Source organism: the organism of the source record quoted next, unplaced genomic scaffold (assembly GCF_019419815.1).
Source record: "Pyrus x bretschneideri cultivar Hongxiangsu unplaced genomic scaffold, Pyrus_bretschneideri_v1 Contig5, whole genome shotgun sequence".
Lineage (NCBI taxonomy): Eukaryota > Viridiplantae > Streptophyta > Magnoliopsida > Rosales > Rosaceae > Pyrus > Pyrus x bretschneideri.
In genome coordinates, this window is record NW_025999787.1 from 4,061,585 (window position 1) to 4,071,667 (window position 10,083).

At 37.4% G+C, this 10,083-nt stretch overlaps 1 protein-coding gene and 1 long non-coding RNA gene across 3 annotated transcripts; one reads left to right on the forward strand and one right to left on the reverse strand.

Annotated features, from left to right (window-relative positions):
• Positions 1–2,683: 2,683 nt before the first annotated feature.
• On the reverse strand, positions 2,684–5,543 carry LOC125470306. Its single transcript, XR_007252584.1, has 2 exons — positions 5,388–5,543; positions 2,684–3,349 (listed from the first exon to the last, which is right to left on the reverse strand). It is a non-coding gene; the product is annotated as an uncharacterized LOC125470306 (long non-coding RNA).
• Positions 5,544–5,902: 359 nt separating this feature from the next.
• LOC103964820 (cell division cycle protein 48 homolog) lies at positions 5,903–9,508 on the forward strand. 2 transcript variants are annotated; one of them, XM_018651790.2, is made up of 5 exons: positions 5,903–6,211; positions 6,335–6,494; positions 6,982–7,210; positions 8,210–9,137; positions 9,216–9,508. In XM_018651790.2, exons 1-5 carry the CDS (start codon positions 6,183–6,185, stop codon positions 9,244–9,246), a joined length of 1,377 nt encoding a protein of 458 aa, XP_018507306.2. In that variant the 5' UTR covers positions 5,903–6,182; the 3' UTR covers positions 9,247–9,508. The 2 variants fall into 2 exon arrangements, with proteins under 2 accessions (XP_018507306.2, XP_048424923.1); XM_048568966.1 differs by having other exon boundaries at positions 9,233–9,508.
• Positions 9,509–10,083: the final 575 nt, after the last annotated feature.

Sequence of the window (10,083 nt, forward strand, 5' to 3'; positions counted from 1 at the left end):
TTCCTCCATCCCCATCCGACACACCCCTCCATCCCCTCCACCCCCTTCGTCTTTTCCACCCGAGCACCCCCTTCTCCCATCCCCCATCACCCACCCTTGCCCACCCGAGCCACCCTTTCTTCGTCCACTCCTCCCTCTAGCACTTGCTACATCAGAAACCCCAAAGAATCCCAGCATTTGACGCGGCCTTCACTAAGAATCCCAACGATCGTGTATCATGCTTTTTTGAATGCTAAGTATGGCTGGGTTAATTGGTACTATGTGGATAAATTTGTGAAGAAAATTTCTATGCATTGAGTCTATTTGATGAAATGTCTAAGAGGCATAATATGGAGAATATGTCATTGAGTAGCAACTTGGAAGCTTTGGATATTGGTACCTTTGGGGTTGTTGCGGTGGTTGACCCTGTTCGTTGCCGGAGGAGCGGCGAAAAGGTTGTCTGTACATGGCGAGGAAGAAACAGAGAGAGAAGGGAAAATATTTGGTGGGTATGGGGTGGGTGATGGGGGATGGGAGATGGGGTTGCTTGGGTGGAGGGGGTGGAGGGGATGGAGGAAGGGGGTTCTGGGTTTGTGGATTATTTATTTATTATTTATTTTTAAATAAATATTTTTTATTTAATTAGTTATTTTAATATTTTTTTTAATTTTTAATTTCCACGTGGACCCCTTAATGACACGTGGCGTCCAATCATTGTCCACATGGGCACCACGTCATTAGTTAACGAGCGACTTAACAACCAGACTAACGGATGTATGAGACTGTCCTAAAATTAACACTTTAGGTATGATTCTGGAACGAAAAAAATTTTATGTACTAAATGTTGAAAACCACAAACTTAAGGGTAGTAAACTGAGATTTACTTTTACATTTATTATTTGATTAGATTGGCAACATTTATGATAATTATCTTATTTGTACATGAAACTGGAAATTATGGACCTTTTGAATTGATGCGAGAAGAGTAAGGAAACCCAAATGTGCATTTGGGTGAAAAAAAAAACTGTTCTGAAATTGAATCCTTTTGAGTTTTCGGAAATAGATTGAAAAAGGCTCATATTTTTGGTCTTGAATGATAATGTGATATTTATCATTTATACCGCTCGACCCACAATGGAAGCTCAGCTGAATAGTTCTCAGGTACAAATGTGTATCTACAATGTTGTAACTTACAGGTACTATGTGGAATGAAATAAATAGAGTGAAGTTTTGGGCAAGTTTATTTCTAAAACTGAGAAAAATGTTAGGGATCTATTTGCTGGTGTTGAGAATGATCAAATGGCTTACGGTGAGGGAAATATATATGTCAAGTGCACTTAGGTTGGTTTTTCAATAATTGCTAATGTCATTATGTCCTTAATTCCCTGGGAGATCAGAGTGGTTTGCATGTGATAATCTTGATGAAATGGATGCTATTTGTAACGTATAAATATTTCTTACTCTATACTTTTTACTAAGATTCCTTATAGGCAAGAAGGGAATATGGTTAAAGTTACATTGCATGAAGAACTTGGGTCCAATGACTGTAGTCGGGGAGGATAGATTTGGAGCACAACAAACATCAGGAACGTCAATACGTCATTAATATGTTTGCTCATGGTAAGTGGCCTTAGGATAGTTTCTCTACCAACGAATGGATCAAAATTAAGGGAAAATATAAAGATTTGTACATGTTATAACTCTCTATCAAATTTTGAGAAGAGTGCTACTAACCCCAACACAATGTCTTATTTCTACATCCTAGTTATAATTTCACTCCCCATAAAAAATTAAAAAATTAAAATGGTATTTCTTCACTCATTATTCTTAAAATAACCTCTAGAATGTATTCAAAATTTTTTTTCTTTTCAATTTTTATGGCATAAATTACATTTTACACAATCCCCGGTGTCTTCTCCGTCCTCCAACATGCCACCCGTCCTGAGAACATCGTCTTCCACTTTATCGGCGCCTCCCACCGCAACTGCCGCTACCATATCGATTCCAATCTCTACCACTTCATCTGCAACTTCCACCTCTACCACTTCGACTCCAACCTCGTCCGGGGCAAGTTCTCCTGCGAAGATGGCTACTTTGGTAATTACATAATACCCTATATATGGTGAAGATTTGAACTGCTGCCATTTCGGCATGCAACCTCCTCAAAACATCACCTACTCCAACTCGAATCGGTATGTGAATTGCAGATAGACAAGCCTTGAAGAACGAACCTGTCAATCAGTTTTTTTCAATTTTTTTTTCTTTTGTCTTAGATGTCATTTTACAAAGGATTAAATTAGTATTAAATTTTTTATTAAAATTTGGATGGAAATATAAGAAAATGGGGTGAGATTATCACCACTCTTGAAAATTAAAACTATTTCGACTGAGTAATTCAAGTTTTCAGTTTAAAGAAAAAGTAAAACTTATTTTAAACTCTTCATAATTAATTTTTTTTTAATTTTTTCTCTTACAATATTCTAGATCACAGGCATGATACTCTAGTTCTAAAATTTGGCACTAATAATCATTTGAAATAGACTGAATCGTTCGACTCTTGTTGATTGCAAACCCATTTGAGGTCCCAAATCCTTTGTAACAACCTCGGGACTCCTGAAGTCATTATTTATAAAATAAAAATTAAAAAATAAAAACGCATCATAAGTCTATAAAATGCTACATATATACTGTTTATCACATGCACTTTCATTATGACTTCAAATTCACAATTAGAACTAAAATTTCATATCTGAGTGGTTACCATGTTTGTCAAAATCAAAACTAAAAAGTAGAAACTTAAATTAAAATTTTAATATTGAAATAATTAGAATACAAATTCTTAATGTATGATTGAGTCACAAATGTCCCATCTTCAACAGTTTCCTACCACAAATAAATGTACATTTTGAGCTCGAAAAAGAAAATAGCATTTCTGAAGTTGTCTACAAAACCAAGGGCGTTATAAAAGACTAGACCCAGCAGCCAAGATAAGGTAGTTAGGATAATGGAACTACAATCATACTCCTAGGAGCCTGATGTTTTGCTTTACTCACTCGGAAGCGCAGTAAATGATAGAGTTGGCTGTGCGCCAAATATCATATTCTTCCCTTCCTAGGAGTAAGATATCCCAATCCTTGATTAATTTCAAGCATCAAACCTTTAAATTTCTAAGCTTTATGTATGTATTTATTGTGCACCTGCATATCTTCCCATTTTATGCATGCGGTTCATTATATAGAAAGTGAAGTTGTTGATCATTTAGAATTTTAATCTTGGCATAGATGGTTGGTAAGGAACCGGCATACCTAGGTTAGATCAGTGGGTTAAGGCAGTGTGCTTGTCCTCATGTAAATCAAAACAGTTTAGAATACTGCATTGTTAAAAAAGAAAAGGATGGTAAGCAAACGTTATAGAAATAAGAATAATGAGATAATTTATGAATGGAGAATGCCCACAAACTTGAATTACTACGTACACATCAACGAGACAATTCAAGTCCTGTATCAAGAACCACGGAAAAGGATCCCCGCTGGATCCTTTTCTTGGGGATCATTAGGTACTATTTATATTTAATTTTAAATTTTAAAATGATTTTTAATCGCACGATGTACGATGAACGTATACGATTGCAAGATCCCCTCGAAGCTAGGAAAAGGATCTGGTGAGGATCCTTTTCCAACAACCACCACCATAACCGCTGTTTGTTAATATCCGAACTGTCAGAAAACAAAGTCACCTTGTAATAACTAGAAGGGTTATTATCCAAAATGATCCCAGAGATTTGCATGATCAATAGAAATGGTCCTTGAGGTTGTCCACCATCCATGATTTTGGTCCTTTCGTTAAAAATGATTTTGGCCAATTTTCAAAACTTTGTAACTCAATCGACTCTTAACCAAATTCGACCCATAATATATCAAAATGAAGATAAGAAAGTGTAGAAGAAAATTATATTTATTTGAAAGCCCAATAATTGCTGGAGATGGCCGGAAAATAGCCTGAAAGGTGACTGGTCCGCGGGAAAACTGGAAAACTCGCTGGAAACTGGGTAAACTTTAAACGTTCGTAACTTCTTCAATACTCAATGAAATCGAGTGATTCAAAAATGAAAATCATACTGCTTGATGAGATGAAGAGAATGGTATCTTTTTTTACTGCTAAATCGCCGTGGTTTGGCCGGAAAATGGCTCGAAAGTGGCTAACTCGAAAATGGTTAGCCACTTTCGAGCCGTTCACCGACCAAACCACGGCGAGTTAGCCTTCGAAAAAAGTACCATTCTCTTCATCATGTCAAGAAGTATTATTTTAGTTTTTGAATCACTTGATTTGGTTGAATATTGAAAAAGTTATGAACGTTTAAAGTTTACCTAGTTTCCGGTGAGTTTTCCAGTTTGCCCGCGGACTAGTCACCTTTCAGGCTATTTTCCGGCCATCTTTTGCAATCATTGGGCTTCCAAATAGTATAATCTTAATCTACACTTTCCTATCTTCATTTTGATATATTATGAGTCGAATTTGGTTAAGAAACGATTGAGTTACAAAGCTTTGAAAATTGCCCAAAATCGTTTTTAACGGAATGACCAAAATCATGGATGGTGGATAATCTCAAGGACCATTTATATTGATTTTCAATTTCAGAGGCCATTTTGGATAATAACCCTAACTAGAAAGACAAACCATCCCTACCCCCAATCAGTTGATGTTTATATTTAAGGCTGAAAAGGGATATTTTCCGGCTTCATTAGAGGGAATCGAACCCCGGACCTATACTAATTCTAACCCACAAACCCACCCGTCCCTCACCACATGCAGAATATAGGAACTGAAATGCCATCCGGGTTTACAGAATACTGGAAGAACTACAAGGTAATTACTTTAGCAAAACATTTCAACTACTGTTCTTCAAAAATGGCATTTTGTCATCAAATGTTAATCTTGGCAAAAAAAATATTTCTCGATTATATTCATTTATTCTATGAGAAATCTGAAATGGAAACATGAACACACGCGTCAAAGTTCGAGCTTCGAAATCAAACATAAAACTACAACGTGTTTCCTTCTTTTTTAGTTTCCTCACCAACTAAACTGAGATCACAAGGAACTATTTCTGCAACGTTGAATGTGAAAGAAAATCAATTTAAACACACACACACACAAATATCCGTGGCTAAAAACAGAACAATGATTAAGAAAACTATATCCTTGAATCCTAAAATTCGATTTCGTCCTAGAAAACTGAACTAAAACACAAACATTAAACCCCCAGAAAAATTTAAATAGTGTTTTTCTGCTTAGATTTTCTGTTCCATTTCTCAGAGACCAAACAGAAAGTAAAAGCTTGTATCTAAACCTTAACTACTTCAAACGGATATGTAGTAAAAGCTTGAGAGGTTGAAGCAGAGACATACCTGGATCTGAGTAAGCTCAGAGGAGGGAGGCGGGGAGAGAGAGAGAGAGAGAGAGAGAGAGAGAGAAAGTGACGGCTTAGACAGTAGCAGTGAGAAAGAGGGAGGAAACTAATTAAACCAGCGGATTTTTTGACCCGGTTATTCCGGCTTACGTATGCTTTGCATCTCCACTTTATCCTTTTTGGTCCTTGTCATTTTTGCTTTTCATGTTTTTCTCGTCCTATTTTGCATAATTTCCAAAATGTAATGATTTTTTTTAAGGGACAAATTTGGCATCCGATGTAAATTTTCAGTTACAGTCCACAATTGGGGTCCCACTTTTTCTAAATTATCCCCAGCATTTTCTCATTTGGACCCAACTTTTCAAAAGGAAACCTTCACAACTTTCAACAGGTCGTGGTGGAGAGTGACTGCATGAAGGTCATTGCAACTTTTAATAGGACCCATTCTGACTCATCCGCGATTTGTATGATAGCGGATGAAATAATGCAGCTGGCCTTCACTTTCTTTATGGTGAAGTTTATTCATGTCTCCTGTTTATGTAATGGTGTTGCACAATGTCTTGCGATGTCTTGTGAAGTTTGCTTTGTCTAGTAGCAATAATTTAGTTTGATTTGAAGAGCTTCTTACATTTATTCAGGAACTTCTACGCTAAGACATATGTAACTCTTCATGAGTTTAATTAATTAATTTATTGCTTCCATTTCAAAAAAATAAAGAAAAACACACTCCAAACACTCCCTATCTCTGTTCTTCGTTTACCACAGTTCCTGATCTCTCAAATTCTCCACCGCCATGGCTCACCAAGCCGAATCGTCCGACTCGTGAGTCAACTCGCCACCATTAATTTTGTTTTACTTTCCACAATTTTTATATGTCGGAGTGTTTCCTTTCCGTTTATTTGCGTAAATATTCAAATTCTGACTGGGGATTTGATTGTTCTGCAGGAAGAACAAGGACTTGTGGACGGCAACTCTGGAGCGGAAGAAGTCGCCGAACTGTCTCGTCGTTGATGAGGCTGTAAACGACGATAACTCCATCGTTTCAATGCATCCCGAAACCATGGAAAAGCTACAGCTTTTCCGTGGCGACACCATCCTCATCAAGGTGCGTGTTTTTTTTTTTTTTTTTCTTTTTTCAATCTAATCAGAACGTAAAATTTAGGGTAGCTTATCAAATAAATTGAAAGTTAAAATATCACACTAGGGTTTTGTTGGGATGACGTTTTAGGGAAATTTTTTGTTGTTGCATAATTTGTATGTTCTATGAAACAACTTCGTTTAGAATGTGAATTGAGGTTGAATTGCAAATTTAGTTCGAACCCAGAATTGGGTTGCTTTGTACTCATTGGTTTGGAAGCTTAAGTTTGAGAATTAATAAAAGAAGGAAAGTTATCACTTTTACTTTAGCGGAACCTGTTAGGTACATGGCATTGTGATGCAATAGATATTCGTTAATTGGATTTTGTCAACGAACTAGACCCAAGTGTTTCCACGTCCTACTTTATTTGTATGACATTGTGTTTTTTTTAATTTGCGGAGGTTTTGATTTACGGCTCATTTGTTTATTTAATTATCTATGATTGGGTTTTCAGGGGAAGAAACGAAAAGACACAATCTGCATTGCACTTGCTGATTACACCTGTGAAGAGCCAAGAATCAGGATGAACAAGGTTGTCAGGTCGAATTTAAGGGTTCGAATTGGGGATGTTGTGTCTGTACATCTATGCTCTGATGTTAAGTATGGGAAGCGTGTTCACATTCTACCTATTGACGACTCTATAGAAGGAGTTACCGGAAATCTATTTGATGCCTTTTTGAAACGTGAGTTGGTGACATCTTTGGTGGTCATTTGTTTTACTTTTAAAATATTTATCTTTGTGGTTTACTTGTTACTTAAGACTGGTTTGGTACTAAGGTGATCCTGAAAAAAGCTAGTATCAAAAAAAGTTAGGAGCTGTTTTTGTGTTTGGTAAACATTCATCTTCAACTTTTTTTCACAGTTTTGGGTGAAAAAAAGCCAAAAACAAGAAACTGCAAAACCCAGCTTTGAAAAAACGATTTTTTTTCACATCTGTTTTACATAAAATTTACCAAACACTATACTACTGCTTTTTTTTTTTTTTTTCGAAAGAACTTTTACAAAAAATTTACCAAACACTCTGCTACTTTATTTCACAGCTACTTATTCTCACAGCACAGCAGAAACAACTTTTTTTCAAAGCACAACAATACCAAACCAGCCCTTGGTATTGTTGTGCTTTGAACAAAAAAAACTGCTTCGGCTGTGCTGTGAGAATAAGCAGCTGTGAAATAAAGCAGCAGAGTGTTTGGTAAACTTTGTGTTTTTGGCTTTTTTTCACCCAAAATTGTGAAAAAAAGTTGAAGATGAATGTTTACCAAACATAAAAAAGCTCTTTTTTTTGAAGAAGTACCTCAGTACCAAACCAGGGCTTAGGCCCTATCCTAAACCTTCCACAATTGGCCCTATCCAAATTCTTCTACAATTTTTACTTTCCCAGGGTCACTGTGGTGATTGTTGGTCTAGGAACATATTATTGTGGTTTGCTCAATTGTTTTTATTTCTCTATGTAGCCTCTTTGTAAGTGTTTATGATACATCTACATTAATTTATTTGGATCGCTTCCTACTCCATTTTAACTGTTCATGCCATTTCGTTGAAAAATGTAAGTTTGATGCAGATGATTTGCACTACCTTAGCATGTTGTCTGCCATTTTGTATCGGGCTAAATTTCTTTAGGTATTTTTTTGACCCTTGGACACTAAAACTTGGCTTGTTATATCCCTTTGTTTTGTTTGCAGCTTATTTCCTAGAAGCTTACCGCCCTGTGAGGAAAGGAGATTTGTTCCTTGTCAGAGGAGGAATGAAAAGTGTAGAGTTTAAGGTCATTGAAACTGACCCAGGAGAATATTGTGTGGTTGCCCCTGACACTGAGATCTTTTGTGAGGGGGAACCCGTGAGAAAGGAAGATGAGGAAAGGTTGGATGAAGTTGGTTATGATGATGTGGGTGGTGTTAGGAAGCGAATGGCTCAAATCCTCAGTTGTGTTCCTCTCGAGCCTACAATTTTTCCTGAAGAGGTTCTTTCTCCTGAGGAGCTAGCTTCGATTGAAGAGTGGGCATCATGGCATGAAGCCCTCGAGAAGCTCAAGCATAGTCTTGCCAATGAAGACAGGGTGTTAAGTTCAGTTGAAGAACTGATTCCTTCTGGCGAGACCTTCTTTTCTAGGGTCGACTTTAGGGGAGTGAAGGTTCGTTCTGGACTAGCTGAGGCATTGGTCAAGTTCTTTGAGCATGCTAGTGACGCAGATGTGAGCTTGATAGATTTATCTCCCTTTATGCGTGGGATGATCTTTGAAGAGCTTGGGCTTCTACTTTACGGTATGGAGCACACCTCCCCATTAGAACTCACAAAGCACAAACTGCTATGTTGGCGTGACATGATCAGCGATGTAGCCGCTTTGGGTGTGCCCGTGGGTTCTTTAATTGAGAGGCTGGGAGAGTTGCGCGATACCATGTTTGGACTTCAGCTTGAAAAGAAAGGTGTCTTGGATCAATTCATCAAAGTCAACAAATTGATGCGTGTTCTCGAACTGCATCTTAATGAACTAGAGGTTGAGAAGCTCAAATTGAAGAAGTTGGTTCGCTGGAGCTCTAAGGAAGTAGCAGCGTGCCTTCAACTTGCAGCAGATCAGTTGCTTGCTGACACCTCTAGTAGTTCATCTGAGAGGTTGTGTTCTGAGCTTAACTTCTCACCTTCCTATGACTACTTGCTTTGCCTGACTGTTTGCATTTTTCTAACCCTCAGCTTCTTTTTCTTGGCAGAGCGTGAACTTTGAGATGTTGCTGCAGCAGGCTATGAAGAAGATTGTTTTCCTCACTCTACCTTTACTTTTATTTGTAATTTTCGCTTGGATAGCTAGCTTATTGTTTTCGAACAATGGCCATGGGGTCGCTCTGCTTTGTATTTTGTTTATTTTCTTCGACTCTTTCCTTTGGCTTTGATGCTGATGTTGATCTTATCATAATGCTTGCAATGTCTTTACTTTTCTTGCCATGATATTGGCTTTTTCATGCATAAGAGTTTGTTGGATGGACTTTTATTTAGCCTTTGAGACATAAGCTTGAGCTTTTGCCTGTTTTCCTAGGGGAAATAGTTGATCCTGCCGCTTGGTACTTTGTCAGTGAGTTTCCCTGAGGAAGGATGAAAAAGATGTCGCAGCTTCCATAAGGAAGCATAGCAAGTCAGGAAATCTTGACTTGCTTAGCATTGGGTTTTTCAATGTTAAGTTTGGCGTATTTTGCATCAATAGGCTTAGGCATATTGTATAAGTGGAAAAGCCTAAGTTGTCTGACTCAATGTTTTTGCATGGCATGTTAGCTTGGCATGTTGCATAAACATTGAACCATTAAGTAGCTTGCATGGCATTGATAGGCTTGGCATGGGCTTTTATTATAGCCTTGGTATGATTACTACTATAGTTTGTTTAGAAGAAAGTCTTCTAGTTACCTTTGCCAAAGTAAAGAAATGAATGTACCAAAGATTTTGACAAAATGCTCTTTAATTTCAATAAAATTTGGGGTACATTAATCGTTGCATGGCTTTACAAAGCCTCATAGACTAAGCAAAATGACCATTGCATAAAAGGAGCTTGTTCTTCTAAAGTAAGCGTGAG